The sequence below is a fragment of the Phaenicophaeus curvirostris genome, chromosome 19 (genome assembly GCF_032191515.1).
Source record: "Phaenicophaeus curvirostris isolate KB17595 chromosome 19, BPBGC_Pcur_1.0, whole genome shotgun sequence".
NCBI lineage: Eukaryota > Metazoa > Chordata > Aves > Cuculiformes > Cuculidae > Phaenicophaeus > Phaenicophaeus curvirostris.
The window spans coordinates 9045001-9069144 of record NC_091410.1 but is presented as its reverse complement, the minus strand read 5'-3'; the positions used below and the strand labels follow the sequence as shown (position 1 = coordinate 9069144).

Here is a 24144-nt window from a genome sequence, read left to right as displayed (position 1 = left end):
GGTTTAAGTGTCAGCAGCAGGCCCAGACACCAGCTGGTTCACCCAGCAGCGTGGGGTCAGTGTTGTGTTACCCTGTTCCCCACCCCTTTGGCACAGCGTGCAGGGAGGAGGCAAGGCTGGTGCACCCAGAGCCTGGGGTGACTGTTGAGGGAAGTGCAAAGGTGTTGTCTTAGCACCCATTCAAGCCAGGAATGGAGCAGCACGGTCTCCTGGCTACCCTGTGGGACGCTCCCTGTCACCTGTTGGCGTTGAGGGGACTGCAGAGATGTGCTGGGAGCTACCTCATCCTCTTCAGGTCAGGAGTGAGCTCAGTAATCTCCCTCCAGCTTCCTTAGAAACGATTGCCAGGGCCTAAGGGTGGTGCTGATTGGAACATCACTTTAAATGTTAAAAGCCATCAGAAAATCCTTGCTGCAATTGCCTGGCTGAGCACTAATGCGTGGCCATAGATGCTCTCGGCTATCAGAAGCCTTGCTTCACCCCTCCTGCTTTCAGCACTCTGATCGTCCTTTCTTGGATTTTCAGATTACTACAACTTTTCCCAAGGATCCAGTCTACACGTTTTCTATTTCTCAAAATCCTTTCCCCATCGAGAACCGTGATGTGCTGGGGGAAACTCAGGTAAGGAGCAGTTTGCACCAAAGCTGTTTCATACAAGAACGTTGTTTGTCTCCCTTGTGCTTCATAGTATCTGCAAAGGGACGGCTGCAGTTGTGCCCTTAAATTACCCCGTCACAGTTCAGTCCAGTGCTTGCCAAGCACCTTCCTGCTCGGAGCAGCGTCTGCATGCCGATCAGCCGGCGGGACTCCTCGCTCCCAGCCTGCCGGGGGATGATGGGGACCAGGGCTTCTCACTCTGTGCCAGCGCTGGTGCCTCCCAGACCACTCCAGAGAGGTCAGGGGGCTCCAGTCCTACGGTGGCAGCGCAGGAGCTGCTTCTCCCTGCAGACAGGAGCAGGGCAAGGGTTGTTACTACAGCTCCCAGAGCACTGATTTCTGCTCCTGGGTGGATTTTTAGAATGAAGAGGCCCGTGGTGTTGAGCAGAGGCAGCTGCTGGACTGCTTGAGGCACTCACTGGCTTTTGCCAGCAAGTGGAAGGCTCAAGTTGCTGTAAAACAACAACAGCTCATTCCTTTAAGAAGGTGATGCCAAAGATGTCAAAGGCTTCCTCTTAGAGCCATCGCAAGAGAAGGGTCGCTGCCTGATGTGGCTCTGTTGGGTGAGGTCAGCTGTTCAATGACAGCTTTGGTGCTTATTTCCGAGGATGCCCTGGGTTCAAGAGCAAAATAAAATAGGGCGTGAGGGAAGAAGGGGCTGCTCTGTCCTCATCTGCCTCTTTTCTTTAGGGACTGGGCTGAGCTGACCAGCCTCTGCTCAGCATCGCCTGGGTCTGGGATCAGCTCTGTATGCACTGGGTTGTTCAGGTGCTCAGATAGGGGAGCTGCCACGCGCCTGAAGATCATTTTCCTTGGAAGCTGTTAGCTGCATCTCAGTCAGCCAGACTGGGGTCTGGTGTTGGAGGGTCTCCATGCTTTGCAGTCAATGCCCAAAAGAGGCAGGAACATTACAGCATCTGTTAGCAGATCCGATTAGGAAAATGAAGTTACTACGTGGGCAAGAAATGACTTCTTTTTGTTACTTTCCTCTCTCTCTAGGACTTCCACAGCTTGGCCACTTACCTGTCCCAAAATACTTCCTCCGTTTTCCTAGACATCATTTCTGATTTCCATCTGCTCCTCTTCCTGGTCACGAATGAGGTCATGCCCCTGCGGGTACGTAACAGGGAGGAAAGGGTCATGTTGGTGTCACTGTCCCCAGGGTCCTGGGGTGCATGGCAGTGGCTGAGCCAGCTGCAGCCCCAGCACGGCCCCGGCTGGCCCAGCGCCTCTTCTTCCAGGCTGAGCTGTTGGTAGAAGATTTAAAAAGTTAAACCAAAGCCCCTGCCTGGACCAAGAGCTCTCAACACACTGCTCGGAGCAGTGAGGGGGTGGCGGTTGTTAGCACGGACAGGGCCAACTTGGCTGTGGCTCTGAGGGCTGGAAACATTTTTAAAAATATCTCAGAATCAGAAATTCCTGTTTGAACGATAACAAGATCAGAGCCCCCCAAATCTCAGTCAGGCTGACGACTTCCTGACTGTGCAGCTCTGCCTCTCTTGGCTGGGCACCGAGAGCTTGGCGGCTGCCCAGGTTCCCCGGTTCACATCTGCGCCACCGGACCTTCCCGCTGTAAGCCAGGAAAAAGGGCCATGTGTTTGCCAGAGGCTTCGAGGGCGCCGAGGGCTGCGCATGTGCAGGGCAGCCGGGCTGACCCTGGGCAGCTGGAGATCAGGCCAGAGCTGTTTGCGTGGCCGGGGCCGGGTGCCAGCGCGCTCCAGCATGGTCAGTTTGCACCCCTGGGAGTCAGGCTTAGCCCACAGCTCCAGTGCAGCGCTCAGCTGCAGCCTGGGTAAGCGATAGCCTCCTCCACGGCGAGCAAAAGGGTGGATTTGGAGTTTAGGGGTACGTCTGAATGCTGGGTGGGGGAGCAGAAGGGATAAACTGCATCCTGCTCCCTGCTGAACACCTCAGCACAACTCACAGCTCTGTCTCCCTGCGCCTGGTGGAGGAGGGCAGCGAGGCTCTTCCCTGGTCACAGCTTCAGACAAGGATGCCAGAGGAGTGGGCAGCACTGATTTCCCTTTTATGGCTTGCAGGACAGCATCAGCTTGTTGCTGGAAGCTGTGAGGACCAAGAATGAGGAGCTCGCACAGACCTGGAAGAAATCGGAGCAGTGGGCAACCATCGAGCAGCTCTGCAGTAAGAAAGGGGGGTCCCTTGGGGAGTGGGAGTGGGAGGAAAGCTCTTCCTTGGTCCCAAGCGGTCCCTGCAGGCCTTGTGGGCGAGGGCAGCACCTCGGCAGGGAGGATCTTGCATGGACTGGGACAGAAAACTCTCTGGGATTAGGCAGGGGAGCTGCCTGTTCCTAGCGCTTCCCACAATGCCCTGACTGGGCTCTCTCTCTCTTTCTCTCAGGCACGGTCGGTGTCCAGATCTCAGGACTGCAGGAATACGGTGCCGTGGGCGGCTCGACGCACGCGGTGTCGGCTGCCATGTGGGCCTGCCAGCACTGCACCTTCATGAACCAGCCGGGCACGGACCACTGCGAGATGTGCAGCCTGCCCCGGACCTAACCACGCCGGCCCAATCCAATACTGAGCCCACCCTCGAGCAGCAGGAGCGGTGCTTGTCCCTTCCCCGCCCTCCCTTCTTCCGCTTCCCCGGGGTGCGGAGCTGGGCAGGGGGTGGCTCCAGCCCTCCCCACTCGATCCTTTTCAGGCTGCAGCGGGAGCTGGGAGCCCTGGCTTTACCTTGATGCTGGCTCCCAGCCCGGGAAACCAACGCTTCACCTCAGCCTTCGCCCCGCAGGGCCAGGCTGCGCCCTCACCATCCCCAGCTGCTGTCTGGGGGAGCATGAGGAGCTTGGGGGGGGGCTGTGGCCAGCCAGGACCCCCGTCTCCCTGCCCCAGAGCAGCCTCCCAGCGACGCGGAGAGGGGGGAGAGGCCGAGACACCTCCCTGCCCACAGCTTTGCTCCCCTTTCCCTGCCCACATGGGTCGCTGCCGCCAGCCTTAGGTGCCTGGGTACCAACAGCTTTCCCACTAAACAGCGCCGGCAGGGCGAGCAGACTGTTCCCAGCGCCGGGCCAGACGGCAGCTCCGCGTGCTGGCAGCGCTCCCGGTGCAGGACGGGCCCCCTTGGCACTGGGCAAGGGGTGGGCATGTGCCAGCTCCTGGCTTGGCATCATTCCCGGAGCACCGCGCTTGCTCCCTCGCTTGTGGCAGAGCTGCTCCAGCACCTGGCTGGCGTGTGACCGGCTGCATGAATCTCTCATCATTCCCGGTCACCACAGGGGCTGCAGGGGTGGTCTCGCCTCGCCATTCAGCTCCTGGGGAAGCGGCAAGGGGCTGCACGTAGCAGCTCGTCCCCTCCTTTGGAGCAAGGCCGTGCAGGGAGAGCTGCCGAACTCGGGCACCCTTGGCAAGGGAGGGAGCTGGCACCTTCCCCTTGCCCGCATCCCTTCCCAGCGCATCCTGCTGGAGCTGGGAGTCGGGCCACGCTCTTCCCATGGTCTCTTCCCTTTCGGCCCCGGCTGGGGAGGTGGCAGGCAGGTCCTTGTGGTGCCCTGGGGGACTCTGCCCCCTCGCCCCGGTGCTGTGGGTTTGGGCCTTAGTTAAATCCCAGGGACGCTGATTCCAGCGCCGCCCCTCGTCCTCATCGGAGGGTGGTGTGAGGCCCTGTCCTGTGCTGGGACAGCGTTGCCGCTGCCTTCTCCGGTCAAGCAGGAACCTCCTGGCCCCCTCGCCGCTGCCGGTGTTGGCGGAACAGCCGAAGGCTTCATCCTGCCGGCGCTGGCAGAGCAGCTGCCCGGCCCTGCCGCGGGGCTGAGGGGCTGCGGTTTGCTTTTCCCCTGGGTTTGTTGGTGTTTGGGGTTGCAGCGGTGCTTGGGCTGACCCGGCGCAGGGTCTGCGAGTAACGTGGAATAAAAGCACCCGAAATGAGAGCGCCAGCGCCGTGTCTCCTCCACTCCGTTCCCTGCGGGAGGGCAGCGCTGGGCCAGGGCTGGGATGCTCCGCTCTCCCAGCGGGAGTGGGGGCCGCTGCGCCCCATCGGCTGAGCTGCGGCCGAGCGGTCTGGTTGCAATCAGCGCTGGAGCCGCGTGCGGCCGGGCCTCGCGCCAAACCAGCGCCTTGAAAAGGGAAAGCTGGAGCCGCACCGAGCCAGAGCCGGAGGAGCCGAATCCGGCAGGCGGCTGCCTCGTCCACATCAGCTGGGACCTTGGTACAGGTGGGAGAAGCAGAACAGGCTGCGACGGGGCTGGGTGCCACGTGCTCAGCCCTCGGGGACACGACACCTCAGTGTCCCTGTCCCTCTGGGTCCCTCTCACCGCGCTCTGCCCTGGCAGCGCCATGTCCCGGCTTCTCCCGCTCCTGCTCCTGGCGGCTCTGGGCTCTGCTGCCAAGATGAAGCGGCGGCCGGCGGCGTGGGACGCCAGAGCGGACGGTAACCCCCGCGGTGCTCGGGACCCTCGCCAAGGCGGCCGGGGGCTGAGCTTCCTGGCGTGACAGAGGGGGGCTGGGGCTGGGGTCCTGCCCGCAGCCCATCCCCTCGGCCCCCCGCAGCCCCGAGCTCCCCGGCCAAGGGCTGCGCCAACCTGACGCTGGTGCTGGACAACTGGAAGTTCGCCATCACCTCCCAGATGAGGAACTTGCTGCTCTTCGACCACCAGACGGTGCTTCCGGACTACGGGAGGTGAGGGGGCTGCGGGGCCAGCGCTGCTCCCCCGAGGTTTGGGGGCTGCGTGGGGGTCCCTCAGCTCCTCTGCCCTGTGCAGGATCCGCTCGCTGTCTGAGGCCCTGGATGAGCTGTACCGGGATTTCAGCGCCCTGAAGGAGCAGCTGGGGCGCCTCTCTGCTCGCTTCGCAGACGTGGAGGCCTTCGTGGAGCAGCTGGCACGGGCCCGACGACCCCCGGCCTCCCCGCGCCGCAGCCGCACCGGGGTTGGCACCGGACACCGGGCACCGGCCTGAGTGGCTGGGGGGTCAGACCCAGCGCCCCAGCCCCAAGCACCGGACTCCAGGGGGTTGGGGGGAGTCTGACCCAAACACCAGGCACCGTCCTGGGGGGAAAAAGGGGAAGGGGGTGGGACAGGGGGATCCAAACCAAGAACCAGGCGCCAGCCTGAGGGGGAGGATGGGGTAGGGGTTGGATCCAGGCACCATCTTGGGGGGATGGGGGGGGGCAGGGGGTTCAACCTACGGACTGGGCACCGGCTTGGGGGGTAGAGGGGACAGGGAGGTGTTGGACCCACCGCCCCAAGCACCGGGCTGAGCAGATGGGGGTGCAGGTGATGGGGGAATCGGCCCCCACACCCCAGCCCTGCCCCGGGCACTGGCCTGAGGGGGCAGGGGGGTTGACTCAAGCACCAGGCACCGGCTTGAGGGACCTGGGGGAGGTGGGGAGGTCTGACCCAAGCCCCCTGGGGGTACAGGGGGAATGCTGCCCCCCCCCCAGCACCCCAAGATCTTGCCTGAGGGACACGGGGAGAAGCTCCGACCCAGAGACAGAATCTAAAGGGATGGAGTAGGGAGCTGGAAGGGTCCAACCCAAGCACCCAGCACCATCCTGGGGATGGAGGAGGGTAATGGGGGCGGGCCCAGTGCCCCGGGTGCGGGGACAGGGGACACAGCGGGGTCAGCGCCGCTAATAAAGCCGCAGCCGCATCCCCCTTCTTCTCTGGCTTCGTCTCTCCCCGCCAGCACCGCCCGCCCCGCGCGGCTTTACGGCCTGTCGCAAACTCCCCGCCCAATTGCGGCGGCCGCCGCGCAGCCGTAAAGCGGAGCCGCCCGCGCCCCCCGGCCCGGTACCCGCGTCTCGCCGGGAGCGATTGGTGGGGGGGAATCTGTGGGTCTGGGGGCATCTATGGGGCTAGGTCAGAGAGATCTGTGGGGCCCAGGGGCGGGGGGGGGCTGCGGGGTTCGGCCTGGGGGGTCTGGGGGGCTGGGTTGTGGGGGGGAAGGGGCTGTAGGGCTGAGCTGGGGGGGGCTCAGTTAGGGATGGGGGGGCTGTGGGGCTGGGTCGGAGGGATCTGTGGGCCTCAGGGGTGGGTTGTAGGTGGGAAGGGGCTGTGGGGCTCTGTCAGGGGAGGAGGGGGGCCTTGGGGCTCAGTTAGGGGTCTATGGGGCTGGGTATGAGGGGGTCTGTGGGGCTCAGTCAAGGCGGGGGGGGCTGTAGGGCTGAGCTGGAAGGCTGCGGGGCTCAATCAGGGATGGGCCTGTGAGATCTGTGGGGCTCAGGGGTAAGAGGGCATGTGGGGCTGAGTCTTGAGGGGACTGTGGGGCTGGGTTGTGGGTGGAGAAGGGCTGCAGGGCTCAGCTGGGGGAACTGGGGGGTCAGTGGGGGCTGGGTGGCTGCGCACCCATGGCTGTCAGTGGCCGGGGGGGCCAATTCCCCTTCGTCCTCGCTGCCCGCCCGGTGCTGACGCCCTCCCCGCCCCCCAGGCTGGCACCGACCCGGCACCATGGCGCACGTGGGGCACAGGGTGGATTACCTGGCCGGCTTCTGCTGCCCGGTGGGGGGGCTGGTGGCCGGCAAGCCACGGGTGCTGTGCCACGAGAACGAGATCTACCTCTCCAATGGCAGCGAGTTCGTCTATGTCTACGACCAGGAGGGGAAGGTGCTGAAGGTGAGCGGCCTGGCAGGGTTGCGGGGGCTTCATCCCACGTCCTCTGCGCCAGGAGGGTGCTGGGGGGCCGGTATCCCATGGGACCAGTGTCCTGGGACAGGGCAGAGGTGGCAGGGACACCAGTTTTGTCACCCAGTGTGGAACTGGAGTCCTCCACAGGGTCCCCCATCCAAAAATAAACTTCCCGAGTGGCGCAGATCCCCCTGCCCAGCTCCTCGGCCCCTGCTGGGGGCGGGGGTGCTGCTGTCTCACGAACTTGCAAGACAAACATTTAATTAAACCAGAAGGGCTTTTTTCCTCCCTGAGTGAAATGACGTCCCTTTCATTTCTCACCTACAAAGGGCTTCGCTATTGTCTTTGCTGTGACTAACAGCCGTCGTCGTGTTGAGTTATACACGGCTCCCTTTTTAATGTGTTGAGTTATACACGGCTCCCTTTTTAATGTGCTCTAATTATCATTTCTATGAAAGCCATCGCTGTAAGATCGGGATTTACCTCCCACACTGCTCTCCTCAGGAAAGCAGATCATGTACCGGCTTTCTGATCGCTGGTTCCCTACCTCATTGCCTGCAGCCCCTCTCCCAGCTCCCTGCCACTCTCCCCCTTGCCCTGGAAAGCTGAGCCACAGTGCTGCCCAGAGATACATTTATTCCTTAAAATTGCTTGTAATCTGCATTGGCAGGAAATAACCATTTTCTTTTGCAGCTGCTTTGGGGTTGCCCGGGAGGGAGCGATATCCAGCAAGCAGTTTCCTTCCACACCTAACCCTGGTGCGGGTGTGCAGGGCCCCGCAGCTCCCTCAGCGGTCGCAGCAAGCAGCCCCGTTCCCACCACCAGCTACTGTCAGAAGGTGACGTTTCTTTCTGTTTTTCCACCCAGGCCGTGTACCGGTGCCCTGACCAGGTGTGGCACGTGGAGCTGCTGCCCCAGCCCCGGCAGCTTTACATCCTCTGTGCCCACAGCGGCATTTACTGTATCTCCCTGGAGCAGCAGAGCAGGTGAGTCAGCCCTGGCGTTGTGGGGCTGCTTCTTGCTGCTGGGGTGCTGTGTTGGGCTTCTGCCCGTGCCCTCCCTGCCTGCAGACATGGGAAACATGCGGTTTCACGCTCTGGCTGTCTCCGCATCGCCGCTCTCGCAGCAGATGCTAAAAGCTGTGCTGCGGGGAGCTTGTTTCTGAGGGCCAGGGTGAGAGGCAGCCAAGGGAAGCGTTGGCTTCGCCTCGTGGCTTGGCTCAGAGCTCTTCCCTGTTTGCTTGAAGGTTAATGGAGCAGACGGATGGCGACGGCCAAGAAAGCAATTGCCCTTCCGGTGTCTTCCCCGTGGACTCGGATGCCTGCATCTTCCCAGACTCCAGCCTGTGCATGTTCACTCTGCTCAACAACTTCGTCATCACCTTATCCCAGGCTCATGGCAAATGGTGGATGAAGCTGCATGAGCTTCCACGCCCTGAGCAGGAGAGTCCCCCGTATCGGCAGGTCAGCGAGGTTGGCTTCTGCCCCGGCCCCCAGCCCGGGGACGAGGGGGATGGGGGGGACAACCTGCCCTCCCGCTTTCTGCCCGTCCTCTGCTGCGCGTCCTCCCCAGGCACCGTGGGGTCCGGGGAGGGGCTGTGGTGCTCGGGGGGCTTTGTGCTGGAAGAGCCCCTCTTCAGCCTACTCTTCGGGATTGATGCCGCCATGCTGGAGTCTCCTATGATCCTCTGCGGCTTCCCGGATGGACAGCTGTGCTCCGTGCCACTCAAGGCCCTCAGCTCTTCGACGGCTGAAGATGGCTGCCACGACGTTTCCAACCAAGAGCCCCCGGTGAAGATCCTCCATCATTTGGAAGAGCCCATAGTCTTCATCGGGGCCTTGAGAACAGAGAGGAGGGCGGCAGAGGATGCCGAGGATGAGCAGCACTTCGGAGACACTGGCTGTGACTGCGTGGTGGCCGTTGGCCACTACGGGAAGATGGTGGCCATCAAAGCGGATCAGAGGGAGGAGACGTCGGTGCCGGAGCTCAGGGAGTACTACTTGCGTGGGCCCATTCTCTGCGCCGCCTGCGGTAGCGGCAGCCGGATGTATTACAGCACGCACTCGGACATCTCCGCTGTCGACCTGGACTGGGTCGGCGATTCCTCTGACCCCGAGGACGCGGAGAGCTATGCCGGCGTCCTGCCTCCCGTCCTGTCTCCGGCCAGTTTAAGTATCTGTAGCGTTGTGGCTCTTTCCTTGTCTTCTCGGGCGTCAGAAGGTACTGCCGGCAGCGGGGTGTGCGCTGGGGCTTGGGGTGGAGCGGGGCAGGACGGCCTGCCTATTCCAACCCGTGCGTCTCCACCCCTCCTTACGGTCCAGATTGGGCTCCGTCCTCATCCGTTCTTGTTGACTCCCCTCGTTTTTGTAAGTCGTTTCTGTCGAGCATGCCGACTCGGTCTGAACGCGAGGCGTGCTCGCAGCTCCGGCTCTTCCCCACCCGCTCGCCGTTCCTCTCAGCTCAGCATCGCAGGAAGCGTCCGCTCTGCACCGGTTCCCGCAGGATGCTCGCAGCAGCCCTGCCTGTCCCCTTGAGCGAGCCGGGATGGGGCTCGTCCTAAAAAGGGGGTTCAGGCGTGGCGCTGGCTGGATGGAGAGCTCCTGCGTGGCCGCTCGGAGCCTGCGCGCACTGCGCTCACAGCTTGAGTGCTCCCCTTCCCGCTCCGGCGAGGGCAGCGTGCGGTGCCTAACCTGTGGTGGGCACAGAGCAGGGTGCAGCGCTCACCCCTGGGAGCAGAGGAAGGGAGCACAGGGCGTAGGCAGGGGGAAAGCGTCCCGCAGCTGTAGCCAAGCCCGTTGCATGGGGCAGCACGAGGAGCAAACGGGGCCAGGACAGGCAGCGAGCGAGGAGCGGCTCCTGGAGCACTCAGGGGGCAGCAAGGCAGGCAGCCCGGCCCCGCTCGCTGCATGCGTCTCGCTGCCGGGGACCCTGCATGGCAGCGCTGGCTCCTGGGGCGCTGCGGCCCTCCTGGCACCTCTCCCAGCTGCTGCTGGCCTTGGCTTGGGAGCAGCCGGGCTCTGGGGAGCATGGCTGGGGCGGCGGGACTGTCAGTGAGCAAGGAGCCGTAGGGACAGGGCAGGTAGGAGGGGGACATCTCCCTTCTCGGGGAGCTGTGTGTGAGGTGGGTGTGCTGTTGTGGTCCATGTCCTGTCTCCGTCGCTCCCCTCTGCAGTCAGAGGTGATACCTCTGGGTGCTGTCACCCTGGGGCAGGCAGTGCCGTCCTGTGCTCCCCCGTCCCCCTGCGTCCATCCCCCCAGACCTCAGGGAAGCCCTGGCTGCCTTCCCGACGCTCCTCGTTGCCTGATGTGCCCCTCTCTCTGCCCGCAGGTGAATCGGAGCTGCTGGCCTTGTCTGCCAAAGGCCGCCTCATGGCCTGCGACTTGTGCAGCCCAGAGGACACTGATGTGGAGCTGACGCCAGCCGAGGCCGGCCGAAGGATTAAAGAGCTGCTGTCCGGGATAGGCAACACCTCAGAGAGGTAAAAGGCAGGGCTGCTCATGCTCTTAACTGCGAGCTGCTGGGTTTACGGGCGCTGTGCTGGGCTAAAGGTGTCCCTGCCTGCTGCCCCCTGACCTGGGCGCCGCCCTCCTGCGGGCAGGCTGGTGTTTACCGCCTCGGCACAGAGGGTGGGAGAGGCAGGGTGCCAGGCACTCACAGATGTTCGCAGCTCTTGCCAAGTGGGAAGGGGATGCAGATGAGTCCCTCACTCTTTGCAGGGGGATTCCTGGGGGCTGGCTGGAACTGCTCCTTGAGCGTGGGTCCTGGCTGCCTTGGAGAGGGAGCTGGGATGTTCCTGGGGTGGCTCAGGGTACTGGGCTTGTGCTAGCGGCTGTTTGGCTCATCTGCCACGGCAGCACAGCACCCTTTGTGCCTCAACCTTTCAGAAGCCCCTGTTCCATCAATGACCCAGCATGCTGGCTGCCACTCTTCCTATTTCAGCACCAACGCTTTGTTCTTGCAGAGTTTCCTTCCTGAAGAAGGCGGTGGACCAGAAGAACCGAGCCCTGGCCAGCCTGAACCAGGTGATGAACGTGAGCGCGGCTTTGCTGTCCAGCCAGGAAGGCCAGAAGCCCATTGCTTGCACTGTCACTGGCAACTGGAGCTGCCTCCTGCTCCAAGACACTGTCACCATCTCCTGTCTGCTGGAGAACTGCAGCGAATACAGCCTGGAGGAGGGCTGGACCCTCTGCGTTCAGCTCCTGGCCGGCCCTTGTGCCTTAGAGGAGGAGTCTGTGGATTCGGCCACCACCTTCACCTTCCCCATCGACCAGCTCCTCCCGGGCAACAAAAGGGAGCTGACCCTGCCCCTTGGCTCTGCGGCAGACACCAAGCTGGACCTGCCTCTGACCATCTCCTGTGCCCTCTACTACAGTTTACGGGATATTTTGGGCAGCGGCTCCGACTCCTCTGAGGCCCTGGACGATTTCCTGCCGGACGATTCTCCCATCCTCTCCCCGGACAGAGAAGGGATCTGCCTGCCTCTCAGCGAATGCACCATTGACATGCTCCAGTGCCTCCGTTTCAAGAGCAGCACCCCTGGGCCAGACGCTTCCCCGCCGGCACCTGCACCCCCTGCTCCCCCAGACCCTGTGGAGACATTCCTCCAAGTATCTCAGGAGCAGACTGAACCCGAGGCGGGGAAAGCCGGTGAGCTGCCTCATGCCCTGGCAGAGGGAAACCTGCCTCCCTCGGCAGCATCCATCAGGGTGTCATCGGAGCTGCTGAAAAACGCACTGAAAACCTCTGACTCAGGTGGGTCCCTGGAGCTACTGGCGTGTCTCCTTGGGGAGAGGTGGGGATGGCACTGTCAGACCCAGTGGTCACCAGCCCCTTCCTTGTGACCCCATGCAGGCCCCTGGGCACGTGCCTGCTCCTGGGCTGGCGTGTAGACACCGTGGTTGTTGTGTATCCAAGCTCTCTGTGTCTCAGCGGCGATGGGAATGGCCCCAGCGTTTGCTCTGGCCTTGCAGGAGCTGCACCAGGCGCTTGTTGCTCTGTCTTGCATCGCTCTTGCCCAATGGGTTGGCATTTCATTGTCGTAAGGAGCTCTGCTCTCTCTCCTTTTGTCCCCAGATGTCCCGCTGAGCTGTGCCACACTGCGCTGGCTGCTGGCTGAGAACCCCGGGGTCGAGGCACTGAGCAGCGAGGAGGTGGCATCCGTGAGTGGCGCAGCCCCGGATGGAGGCGAGGTGCAGCTGCTTGTCCGAGAGGCAAGGAATGGGTTAGCCCTGCGGAGAAACTCCCTGCGCCCCTGTCCCATGGAGCTGGCTCCCTCACTCCTGGCAGGGAGCTGGGTGACGTATGGCCTTACTGTGCTGCCCCCAGGCTGGGGGTCCAGGTGCCTGGGTCCTGCATGGGGCGGGCTGGTTGCTTACGCTGTGGGGCTGGACTGGACAGGCTGCCTTGCCGGTCTACCTTCACCCAGCCTGGGAATTCCTAAAGGTTGTGGCTGCTTCCCTCCCTCTCCAGCTGGGTGTGTGTCCCCAGGATGTTCCTTTCCCTGCTTGGAAAGAGAGTGGGCTCTTGCTGTGTCCCTGCGTGGCGGCAGGCTGGCCTTCTGAGGGCATAGATAGATGTCCCCTCCCATCCCAGCATCCATCCTCTGATCCACAGGATCCTTGTGGTGCTCTTTGCCGCTACCTGGAGCGCTGTGGCTCCTGCTCCTGCCCAGCCCCACTGAGGCGCAGTAATCCGTGCCCCAACCTGGTGCTGGGCTCGGCTGCGGGGAGGAACGGGCTTTCCCAGCTGAGCTTTGCTGGCCTTGAGGAGAAAATGGCTGGATTCAGTGCGTAAATCTGATCTGCTGCAGCGTGACCCCTTTAATGCAAAAATCCCCCTCTCAATGCAGAGGAAAAATCCCAGTTGCTGCCCAGCTCTCCAGCCACAGCTGGCTGAGCCCACGCTGAGGGGCTGAGGGGCTGAGGGGCCGTGACCTGGCACAGGTTGGTTCACGCTTGCGAGCGCTAATATTGCCAGCGTGATTAGTGACAGCGTTAATTCTCTTTGGGCTAAGCCCACTGGATTAAATCTGCTGGGGTAGCAGCATGTGTCCCATCAGGGAATGGACATCCGTGCACCCCCAGCGGCACTGGGTGAGAGCAGTGGCCACTTTTTTTGGCTGCAACCTCTGCCGCAGCTCTGAGCTGGGCTTGCAGGGATGGGACGGGGCTCTCCTGTGGCCTTATGGCCACTGGGGCCAGGCAGCGGGGGGCAAATACCCTTTGGGGGAAGCTGAATAAGGGATCTGATGTGCCCAGCTAGGTTGGCAGCATCTGCATTTGTCCGTAGCAGGCTGCAGAGCAAATGGATTGGGGGATGCAGGGAATGGGGGTGGGGGAGCTGGGCCTTTTGGGGAGCCCTGCACCTTTGTGGGGGTGCTGGGGCTGCCCTCGCCCCCTCCCCTGCAGTGAGGTTGTCCTGGCTGTCCCAGGTGGCCATGAACGACCTCAGCCCGGCGGGCCCCATCCAGGCCGTGGAGATCCTGATGGAGAGCCCGTCCCTGGCCGACATGTGCAGGATGCACCACGCCGTCATCCGACGCATCCAGGTACGCCTGGGGCCATGCAGCAGATGAGGTTCCTGGGAGGCAGAGGGCCCCTAAGCCAGCCAAAACCCCGGGACCAAAGCCTGGGGGCACAGTCAGGTGCTCCAGGAGGGTTTCTGTGGCCTCACTGTGTGGTAGACAGCTCAGCACAGACCTGTGGCAGGGCTGGGGAGGGGGCACCATTGCAGACCCCGCTCCTTTCCCAAGCTCCAGCCTTGTCTCTGGGTGTTTTGGGGATGGAACCCTGGGAAGTATCTACCCTGGGAATGGGCGCTGGTCAGCTTGGCAGCTAAATCGAGTGGGGCCCCTGTGGCACGCGGGGCCTGGCAGCCTTCCCAGAGCTGCTTTGGTGCTGTCAAGCACGGTGCCAGGCCTGGGGAGAGCAGGGCAGCGCGGCTGCCAGCGGAGCCCGGCCTTCTGCCCAGAGCCATGGCCAGGGCACCCTGGGGCTGGGTGCTGCCGCGTCCAGGACTCCCAGCACCCTCCCAGCAGAGCTCTGCGTTCCCCACAGGCGCTGGTGCTGGAGCAGGCAGCACAGGGCTCTGCACCCCCCGACCTCCGCATGCAGTACCTGCGCCAGATCCAGGCCAACCACGAGGTGAGCCACGATCCCGCGCCGGGGCTGGTGGGCACCCACTGTGCCCCACATCCACCCTACGGGGTGCCGTGCTGCGGCCTCACACACAACTCGACCTCCCTCTCCCTTGTACAGATGCTGCTGAAGGAGGCACAGACCCTGCGTGATCGGCCGCCCCTTGGCGAGGAGGGAACTGCGACGACCGAGAAGCTCCTGCACATCTACAGGCAGCTGCGCAACCCCAGCCTTGTTCTCCTGTGAGCAGAGGGGTGGCCAGTGCACCCCAGGGGTCACAAGCCCTGCCGGCCGGGGTGGGTGCCCGCTGGGCTAGTGGCGGGGAGAGACCCTCGCCAGAGGAGGAGCCCGCGCTGGCAGTGAGGGCAGGGAGGCCGCGGCGGTGGTCTGGCTTGGGGGGGGATGTGTGTGTGTGCGTGTGCGTGTTTAGTGGTTGTGTTGTCGGCAGCACCGGAGGGTCACGGGGCTCTGGCAGCAGAGCGGGGGCTTCTGGGCTGGCCCAGCCTGGCCCTGCTGCCCTCCCTGTAACGCCCAGCCACGCCAGCGGGCATCCCCCGGGGCCGTGCTGTCTTGTGGATCGTTCTAGTCGTGGTAGTTTAGCGCTCTCCCGGCAGCCGCCGCGCCCTGCCGGCTCTGGGCTGTGCTGCCTTGCCTTTCAGGATCAGGACAAACAGGGTGCTGTGCCAGGGTGCCCAGCGGGCACCCGCCCCGGGGGAGCCCCGTTTTCTGCTGGGCAGGGGAGGGGGTTTTCCGCTCCCCCGTTGTTTCTATAAATGATCTCGTATTCCTGTGGTGGTGCAGTGTGTTTTGGCCCAGTCCTTCCCCGCACCGCTCCAGTGTCTGTAAATCTGTCGTCGTGCCATGAAAACGATTGTGCCACTCAGCGAGTGCCCGTCTCTTTTCCTTTCCATCTCCCAGCGTGGCCCTGCCAGCTCCCTGGAGGAGGGGCTGCAGCCCCCTCCTGCTCCCCCAGCCTCATTCCATGAGCATCACAGCCCACGGTGCTCCCCGTGGTGGGTTTGTTTGGCTGAGCCCCCTCCACAGCTGCCTGAGCGGCACCCCGAGGCCTGGTGACCACCCTTTCTGCCCCTGCATCCCTGGCAAGATCAGCTTTCCCGGAGTGTGCATGTTCCCACCAGGCAGCACTTTCCATCCAGGGATACCAGCTCCCGGCTGGGCTTTGGGGGGACCCGGGGCTTCACCCAAGCAGCCCTTGGGGCGCGGGCACCCTTGGGCACCACTGGAGGTGCGGGAAGACGGTGTGATCCAGACTGACTTTAATGCCATAAGCGGGACAGGGGACACAGCTGCCATGGGTGGTTCCACCTCCGTCCTTCTCCTGGGGCCGGGGCCAGGCGGGTCAGTACTCCCAGAGCGTGGCCCGCAGCACGGACTCACTGTCAGCGCGCAGGGTGCCAGCCGGGTCCCCACGTAGGTACCGGCCGTTCTTCCCTTTGATGGCGACACGTCCCCGCTCCCGGAACTCGAAGAAGAAATCCTCAGAGAGGTCCCCGTCGCTGCACACCGACCCGCTGCTGGCCACGTACCAGAACTTGCCCCCCTGGCCTGTGTAGAGTCCCCAGGGGCGGTCAGTGGGGTCTGGCCGGGCCCCTGGTAGCCCCCACCCCAGTATCCCCACACCCAGCCTCCCACCTCGGATCTGGTAGGCGCCGTCGCTGAAGCTGATGTGGAAGACGTCGTAGACGGAGCGGTTGGAGTCGAGCAAGTTGGAGCCGCGGTGGTAGCAGACGAAGCCGTGCTCGCCCCGCAGCACCAGCATCGGGCGGTTGATCAGCTTCAGCGTGAACTCCTCATCCTCCCCTGCACGGGAGCCTGGCCCTGAGTACCCGAGGCTGGAGATCTAATGCCAGGACCCCCTGCCCACCCCTGGCACTTACCCACGGCATCGCTGACAGCTGCCAGCTGCCCGTTCTTCTTGGTGCACACGTAGCGGCCGTTGCTGGCGCGCAGAGCCACCCGCCGCCCGCGCCACTCGATGTCAAACATGGTGTTGGCAGCACTGGTGGCAGAGGGAGAGCGTGAGCCGGGGCAGCCGGTCCCCTCAGGCCCCAATCCTTACCCTGTCTGGGCACGCTGCACTTACATTTCAGTGGCCACAGCCTGGATGCCCCCATGAGCCACAAGGGTCCAGTAGCTGCCGGCGTTGGTGTGCAGGCTGCATTTGTTGGTGTCGCGGTCGATCTGGAGCTGGAAAGTCTCGTGGTTCAGCTCCTCGTCCTGGTTCGCTGAGACGTTGACGCCTGCGGGCGGGAGCGGCCGTGTGTGCCAGCCCCGCTCCGGCCACGTGCGCCCATGAGCCACGGCTGCGCTCGCCCTCCCGGCCCCTCCCCAGCAGCAGCGGTAAATCCTTCTGCAAACAATCGCGCTAATTGGGCCGGTTAATCTGATTGCGGCCACGTCCATCTGGTCAGCACCCTGGCACACAAACCCTTTATTTATAGCTTGCCCGCCACCGTCACCCGGCACTAAGCCGCTTGGCACAGTGGCAGGAGCGTTCCTGGTGCCCACAGGGATGCGGGGCAGCTGGGGGCACCTCAGGGACCCTGTGGGCACTGGATCCAGCCAGCAGCCCCTGCCTGAGCTCTGGCTGCGGGCGCAGCTCCCTGTGCCAGGGAGAACCCACGCAGAGCTGTGTGTGCAAACACGCGTGTCCTCGTGGCTGCGCAGAGCCCTGCACGCACGCAGCACCCCGGAGATGCTGGAGAGCCGTACACACAAACGCGCCTGCACACACATACAGGCTGCACAGTGCGCACACACCTGTATAGACACCGCACCGTGCGTGCACAAACACTTATGGACTGCGCACACCAATGCAGGAATGGCATGGAGCCCTTCCCAGGGCTCCCACACCCCGGTGCGTGTTCACTGACCCTGAATGCGTCTGGTGTGGGATGTGGGCAGGGAGAGGGATGCAGGGACTGGGCTGCAGGCACTGGGATGCAGGAATTGGGATGCAGGGACTGGGATGCAGGCACTGGGTTGCAGGCACTGGGCTACAGGGGTGCAGGGACTAGGATGCAGGAATTGGGATGCAGGGACTGGGCTACAGGGATGCAGGAATTGGGATGCAGGGACTGGGCTACAGGGATGCAGGGATTGGGTTGCAGGCGCTGGGCTGCAGGGATGCAGGCACTGGGATGCAGTCACTGAGCTGCAGGGACTGGGATGAAGGCACTGGGTTGCAGGCACCGGGCTACAGGGATGCAGGCACTGGGATGCAGGCAGGGAGAGGTTTCAGGCACTGGGCTGCAGGCAGGGAGCAGGCAGTGGGGTGCGGGCGGCCCTTACCTTGTCGGATGGAGACGTATCTGCCATTGGCCGCCGTGAAGACCACCTGGGGGTGGCTCTCCTCCAGGTCAAAGAGTTCGTCTTTGCCCGGCTTGGTGCTGCGGCCGGACTTGAGGGTGCCGGTGGGGCCCATGGGCGCCAGGTATTTGCCGTCACAGTCCTTAAAAGCCAACTTGCCTGCCTTGAACTCGAGGGTGTAGCCGGTGCGGGCGCCGGGCTCGGGCACCAGCGTGCCATCGCAGCGCAGGTAGCGCTCGTCGGCCGTGCGCAGGCTGTACTTCTTGTCCTGGAAGCAGAGGGTGATGAGGGCGTCCACCCCCCAGGGCAGGTTGCTGTCGGTGGCGATTTCGTCCTCGTGGGCGCTGAGGTGGGCGTAGCGGCGGCGGCTGACGCTCAGCAGGTTGGCCTGGGGGTGCATGGCCAAGTGGACGGTCCAGAGCTCGCCCTCCGTCACGCTGGGGGCGAAGCAGGAGAGCTGATCCTCCCGGCCCCCGAAGAAACGCCGGTGCGGGGCCGACTGCAGCGCCCAGCGCCCGTCCGACTGGGTGATGATGCTGAAGCGTTCGTCCCGCCCCGGCTGCTCGGCCTCGCATCGCACCTTCCCGTCCTTGTCGGCACCCAGGTACCGGCCCAGGTGGCTCTTGAGGAAGACGACGGAGCTGTCGGCTTCATCCTGCTCCAGCGTCCAGATCTGCTTGCGCTTCAAGCTGGGCGCCGAGGCATTCACCTTGTAGCCGAAGCTCTCCGCCGTCAGGTAACGGCTCTCGCAGTTGATCAACCCAAACTGGATCTTCAGGACTTGGTGGATCCCATTTGTTGGCATCTTCCACCGGCGCGGGGTGGCCCCCGGGGGGCTGGCGGGGGCTCCCCGGCCCTGCCGAGCTGGGGCGTCGCGGCGGGGCCGGACGTCTGCGCTGCCTCGACGCCGCTGCCGCACTGGCACCGCGGCTCGGCTTGGCACGGCTCGGCGTGGCACAGCGGGGGGGGTTAATTAGCTACAGGTAGGATTACAGAGTCCAGCCAGATTGCGGCGGGCACCGGGGTGGCCGTAACCCGCAGCGGGGCTCTCGCCGAGACCCTGGGCGAGGGGCACCGCGGCAGCGACCCGATGGCTCCCCGGGGGCTGCGGCTGCTCCGCCGCTCTCCGTCACCACCGCCACGGCTCTCGCTCGTCCCGCTGCGGAGCCACGGGTGGAAAACTTGGGTGGGAACCCGATCCGGATGCGGGCCGGCGTATCCGTTCCCGGCGGGCTAAGGTTACCAGCCCCTCTGATTCAGCAGCAGGTCACCTCCACCCGCGCCGCCTCCCAGCCAGCCCCTAAGCGCCTTACCAATTAGCCAGGCATTTTGATTAGTTTAAACCTTTTATCCTGCTTTGGGGCCCTTGGCCTCCATCTGTCCTGTGGCCCCAAATCCCTCCTGCAGCTGTGGATCGGGGTCACGGCCACTTCCCCAGTCCCACCGGGACCCCTCAGCAGCCCGGGCTGTGGGGTCTGTGGTTCCAACGAGGCTGAGACCACCTGAAACTCATGACAGTGATGTGGCCGCGCTGCCTTGGCAGGGGACGGGGGCGCAGGGGACAGTCCCCACTCCTGCTCTGCTGGCACCTGAGCTGCAGGGGCTTGGGGACAGGCAGGGGTGGCATTTCTCCCCGCTGGCATCGCTCTCCCATCCCCACGGTTAGGATGCCGCCTCAGCCGCGACGGCTCCCGCTGCCGCCTTCCCCACCAGGCCTCGCGGCTCCGGTGTCAGCACGGCGCCCAGTTATTGTTCCCGAAAAATAGGTCCTGGGGATTGGTTGCCTCATGACTTTTTCATGGCTGGGCTCTCTCTTACCGCGGCCCCCAAGCCGCTGCGTTACCCGAGCCACGCGGCGCGGTGAAACGGATACGGGTCGGCTTTCGGACCAAGGCGGGGATAAGTGGGTCAGGGTCCTGCAGGGGCTGGGGGGCTCCGGGGGGCTTGGGGAGGGGGACATGGGCTCCCCAGGGTCTGGCAGGGCAGCAGTGCTGGCTCTCAGCAGCTGGATTTATATGTGCCAGCCCCCCTGGAAGCATCAGATTCCCTGGAAAAGTGGGGTGGGGTGTGGCTGGGCAGTGCCTCACAGCCTGTCCTTGCATCCCCCTCCCCGGCTTGGGGACAGCCGGACCCCTTGCTGTGACACTGCCAGCCCCGCTGAGACCTGATAAACTCATTACAGTCCCCCCCCTGCCCAAGCCATGGAAGGGTTAATGCTCCTGGCTCTGGGGGGGCTCATCTGCACCCCAACAGCCCCGGGGAGGGTGGGGGGGGGATGTCAGGGTGAGGAATGTCAGGGTGAGGAATGGGGATGTCAATGTGATCGAGATGCTGGTCCCCTGGGGACCGCACCCCGTCACCATGGCAACGGGATGGGTGGCTGTGTGTCGCCATGGTGATGGGAGGGATGGTACCTGCGCGTCACCATGACGACGAGGAGGAGGGAGGGGGAGAAACAAGGATTGTACGTCGCCATGGTGACGGGAAGGGATGGTGGCTGCGTCACCATGGTGATGGGAGGGGACGATGACTGCTTGTCGCCATGGCAACGGAGGCTGCGCACAGGCACCCGCATCATGGGCAGCGGGGCGGGGCGGGGAGCCTTCCTCCTCCTCCTCCTTCTCCTCCTCCTCTTCCTCCTCCTTCTCCTCCTCCTCTTCTCGGGGCCGGCACCGCCCCGGGATGGGGACATGGGACACCGCGGGCGTCCCCTGGGCTGCCCCCACAGCCGGACCCCCCGTGCCCACCCGGCCACCAGCGCTGGTCAGTGAAAGAACTGAGCCAGGACCCCCACCCCACCACCCCCACCCGGGGCCAGCACCCCCTGCCCTGCATCCTGACACCCCAAAACCCCCGGCCCTGCACCCTAATAAACCCCACCCAGCACTGTGATACCTCAATACTCCTGCTCAGCACCCCAACCCCCCTGCTCAGCACCCCAAAACCCCTTGCCCAGCACCCCAGTACCTTCTGCTTAGCACTCAAGCACTTCAATATCCCCTACCCAGCACCCCAACACTCTCTGCTCAGCACCATGACACCACAATACTCTTGCTCAGCACCCCAAAACCCCCTGCCCAGCACCGCAACACCCTCTGCTTAGCACCCCAGCACCCCAAAACCCCCTGCCCAGCACCGCAACACCCTCTGCTTAGCACCCCAGCACCCCAAAACCCCCTGCCCAGCACCACAACACCCTCTGCTTAGCATCCAAGCACCCCAACATCCTCTACTTAGCACCCAAGCACCTCAATATCCCCTACCCAGCACCCCAACACCCTCTGCTTAGCATCCAAGCACCCCAACATCCTCTACTTAGCACCCAAGCACCTCAATATCCCCTACCCAGCACCCCAACACCCTCTGCTTAGCACCCAAGCACCCCAAAAGCCCCTGCCCTGCACTCCTCATCCTGCACCCTGACTCCCCACTCCACTGCCCCTGCACTGCTGACGTCCCCCCACACCTCCTAGCCAGGAAAGGCCTCAGCACGTGGTGTTTCCTCCCCGAGTGGTGCTGGGAATTCCTTGGAATACTGGCAGCTTCTGCCACCAGCTGCTCCGGCACCAAAGCAGGCGATGGCGATGCCAGCAGCCACCTCCACGTGCCTGCCGGGAGCAGAGGGGCTGGCATACACAGGTGCAAGGGCTGGTGGTGCAGCATGAGGGGCTCTGGCGTGGCGTGTGGCTACCTGGCATGGCATGTGGCTACCTGGTATGGCATGTGGCTACCTGGCATGGTGTGTGGCTACCTGGTATGGCGTGTGGCTACCTGGCATGGTGCATGGCTACCAGACATGGTGCGTGGCTACCTAACACTGTGCCCGGCGCGGCACCCAAGTCTCCGGCACAGCATGTTGGTGTGAGACACCCCATGTCAGTGTGGGGCGCACGGTCCGCAGCCGCCACTGATGAAGCAGAGGGGCTGAGACACAACTGGGGAGATGCTCTGCGTGCGGCAGTGCAGAGTGGGGGGTCCCCAAGGGCGTGTCCCCAGGCAGGGTGCTGCCTGTGGGGTGTCAGCATCATCTGTGAGGTGCCCAGCACCATCCATGGGATGCCCAGGACCATCCGTAGGGTGTCAGCATTATCCATAGTGTGTTGGCACCATCCGTGGGGTGCCCAGGACCATCCATGGGGTGTCAGTGCTATTCGCGGGGTGCCAGTGCTATCAATGGGGTGTCAGCAGTATCCACGGGGTGTCAGCATCATCTGTGAGGTGCCCAGCACCATCCACGGGGCGTCAGTGCTATCAGTGGGGTGTCAATGCTATTCATGGGGTGTTGGCACCATCCGTGGGATGCCCAGGACCATCCATAGGGTGTCAGCATTATCCATAGTGTGTTGGCACCATCTGTGGGGTGCCCAGGACCATCCGTGGGGTGTCAGTGCTATTCGTGGGGTGCCAGTGCTATCAATGGGGTGTCAGCAGTATCCGTGGGGTAACCAGCACCATCCATAGAGCATCCAGGACCATCAGCAGGTGTGTGGCAGCACTGGAGCTGCAGCAGGACTTTTTGGGGTGCTGGCCGCACGGCACTGTGGGTGGTGCAGGGGGCAGTTTGTGGGGTGCAGGGGGGGGTTGTAGGGTGCAGGGGGTGGTTTATGGGGTGCAGGGCCTACCTGGATGGCCCAGGGTGCTCAGAGCCACTGGATGTGTCCCCTAGGGGGGCTGTGGTGTCACCTACAGGGGTGCACGGGGAGCGTTCCCAATCTGGGGGGACAGTAGGGTGGCAGGCGGGGTGGCAGCGTGGCCAGAGGGCCAGGTGATGCTGCCAGTGTTGGGGTGGGCACCGAGGGGTGCCCGGTGCTGGGGTGCAGGTGGGGTGCAGGTGTTGCCTGAAGGGTGCCTGGTGCTGTTGGGAGATGCCTGGTGTTCTGTAGGGGTGTCTGGTGCAATGGGTGGGGGTGCTTGATGTTCTATAGAGGTGCCTGGTGTTCTATAGAGGTGCCTGGTGCAATGGGTGGGGGTGCTTGATGTTTTATAGGGGTGCCTGGTGCAATGGGTGGGGGCGCTCGATGTTCTATATGGGTGCCTGGTGCAATGGGTGGAGGTACTTGATGTTCTATAGGGGTGCCTGGAGCAATGGGTGGGGGGGCCCAGTGTTCTATAGGGGTGCCTGGTGCAATGGGTGGGGGTGCTTGATGTTCTATAGGGGTGCCTGGTGCAATGGGTGGGGGTGCTTGATGTTATATAGAGGTGCCTGGTGTTCTATAGGGGTGCTTGGTACAATGGGTGGGGGTACCCAGTGTTCTATAGGGGTGCCCAGTACAATGGGTGGGGGTGCTTGATGTTCTATAGGGGTGCCCAGTGCAATGGGTGGGGGTGCTTGATGTTCTATAGGGGTGCCTGGAGCAATGGGTAGGGGGGCCCAGTGTTCTATAGGAGTGCTCAGTGTTCTATAGGGGTGCCTGGAGCAATGGGTGGGGGGGCCCAGTGTTCTATAGGGGTGCCTGGTGCAATGGGCACCGAGGGGTGCTTGATGTTGTATAGGGGTGCCCAGTGCAATGGGTGGGGGTGCTTGATGTTATATAGAGGTGCCTGGTGTTCTATAGGGGTGCTTGGTACAATGGGTGGGGGTGCTTGATGTTCTATAGGGGTGCCTGGTGCAATGGGTAGGGGGGCCCAGTGTTCTATAGGAGTGCTCAGTGTTCTGTAGGGGTGCCTGGAGCAATGGGTGGGGGTGCTCGGTGTTCTATAGTGGTGCCCAGTGCAATGGGTGGGGGTGCTTAATGTTCTATAGGGGTGCCTGGTGCAATGGCTAGGGGGGCCCAGTGTTCTATAGGAGTGCTCAGTGTTCTATAGGGGTGCCCGGTGCAATGGGTGGGGGTGCTTGATGTTCTATAGAGGTGCCTGGTGTTGTATAGGAGTGTCTGGTGCAACGGGGAGGGAGGTGCTCAGTGTTCTATAGGGGTACCCAGTGTTCTATAGGGATACCCGGTGTTCTATAGGGGTACCTGGTGCAATGGGTGGGGGTACCCAGTGTTCTATAGGGGTGCCTAGTGCAATGGGTGGGGTGCCCGGTGTTCTATAGGGGTACCCAGTATTCTATAGGGTTGGCCTGTGCAATGGGTGGGGGTGCTTGATGTTCTATAGGGCTACCCGGTGTTCTATAGGGGTGTCCGGTGCAATGGCTGGGGGTGCTCAGTGATCTATAGGGGCGCCCGGTGCAACGGGTGGGGGTGCTTGATACTCTATAGGGGTTCCCGGTGTTCTATAGGGGTTCCCGGTGCTCTATGGGTGGGGGTGCTCAGTGTTCTATAGGGGTTCCCGGTGCTGGGGGGGGGTGCCCGGCGCTACCGGCGGGGCACAGCAGTCGGGGTGCCGGTGCAGCTGGTGCGGGGGGTGCCCGGTTTGGGGGGCGGGGGGGGGTGCAGGTGCCGGGGGGGGGGGGGGGGTGGCTGCAGGTGCTGCCGGGGGGTGCCCGCTGTTACCCCCGC

At 63.3% G+C, this 24144-nt stretch overlaps 3 protein-coding genes across 5 annotated transcripts in view; 2 read left to right on the top strand and 1 right to left on the bottom strand.

Annotated features, from left to right (window-relative positions):
- The window catches only part of NPLOC4 (NPL4 homolog, ubiquitin recognition factor), a 30418-nt gene extending 25875 nt beyond the window's left edge, over nucleotides 1–4543 (top strand). The window contains exons 14-17 of the mRNA XM_069872250.1: nucleotides 526–621; nucleotides 1657–1773; nucleotides 2697–2799; nucleotides 3016–4543. Of these exons, the coding sequence (XP_069728351.1) occupies nucleotides 526–621; nucleotides 1657–1773; nucleotides 2697–2799; nucleotides 3016–3173 (474 nt within the window). The 3' untranslated portion in view covers nucleotides 3174–4543. The remainder of the gene's footprint in view (nucleotides 1–525; nucleotides 622–1656; nucleotides 1774–2696; nucleotides 2800–3015) is intronic.
- Nucleotides 4544–6345: 1802 nt separating this feature from the next.
- On the top strand, nucleotides 6346–15162 carry FAAP100 (FA core complex associated protein 100). Of its 3 annotated transcripts, none has more exons than XM_069872247.1 (10): nucleotides 6346–6403; nucleotides 7041–7225; nucleotides 8105–8223; nucleotides 8484–9457; nucleotides 10566–10716; nucleotides 11200–11990; nucleotides 12312–12427; nucleotides 13669–13785; nucleotides 14294–14380; nucleotides 14495–15162. In XM_069872247.1, exons 2-10 carry the CDS (start codon nucleotides 7061–7063, stop codon nucleotides 14618–14620), a joined length of 2646 nt encoding a protein of 881 aa, XP_069728348.1. In that variant the 5' UTR covers nucleotides 6346–6403; nucleotides 7041–7060; the 3' UTR covers nucleotides 14621–15162. The 3 variants fall into 3 exon arrangements, with proteins under 3 accessions (XP_069728348.1, XP_069728347.1, XP_069728349.1); XM_069872246.1 differs by having other exon boundaries at nucleotides 12312–12448; XM_069872248.1 differs by lacking the exons at nucleotides 14294–14380; nucleotides 14495–15162 and having other exon boundaries at nucleotides 12312–12459.
- A 555-nt stretch (nucleotides 15163–15717) lies between these two features.
- On the bottom strand, nucleotides 15718–19006 carry FSCN2 (fascin actin-bundling protein 2, retinal). The gene is made up of 5 exons (XM_069872416.1): nucleotides 17687–19006; nucleotides 16479–16635; nucleotides 16273–16394; nucleotides 16028–16195; nucleotides 15718–15940 (listed from the first exon to the last, which is right to left on the bottom strand). The coding sequence occupies exons 1-5, from the start codon at nucleotides 18507–18509 to the stop codon at nucleotides 15735–15737; spliced, it is 1476 nt and encodes a 491-aa protein (XP_069728517.1). The 5' UTR covers nucleotides 18510–19006; the 3' UTR covers nucleotides 15718–15734.
- Nucleotides 19007–24144: the final 5138 nt, after the last annotated feature.

What these genes read in the sequence shown, in the direction of transcription:
- FAAP100 (XM_069872246.1), top strand. Translation starts at nt 7,061, where the DNA reads ATGGCGCACGTGGGGCACAGGGTGGATTACCTGGCCGGCTTCTGCTGC. An exon ending in AGGAGGGGAAGGTGCTGAAG is followed by an intron (nt 7,226 to 8,104) that starts GTGAGCGGCCTG and finishes TTTTCCACCCAG; the next exon opens with GCCGTGTACCGGTGCCCTGA. An exon ending in CCGTCATCCGACGCATCCAG is followed by an intron (nt 13,786 to 14,293) that starts GTACGCCTGGGG and finishes CGTTCCCCACAG; the next exon opens with GCGCTGGTGCTGGAGCAGGC.
- FSCN2 (XM_069872416.1), bottom strand. Translation starts at nt 18,509, where the DNA reads ATGCCAACAAATGGGATCCACCAAGTCCTGAAGATCCAGTTTGGGTTG. An exon ending in CAGGCTGTGGCCACTGAAAT is followed by an intron (nt 16,395 to 16,478) that starts GTAAGTGCAGCG and finishes CTCTGCCACCAG; the next exon opens with TGCTGCCAACACCATGTTTG. An exon ending in AGCTGTCAGCGATGCCGTGG is followed by an intron (nt 16,196 to 16,272) that starts GTAAGTGCCAGG and finishes GCTCCCGTGCAG; the next exon opens with GGGAGGATGAGGAGTTCACG.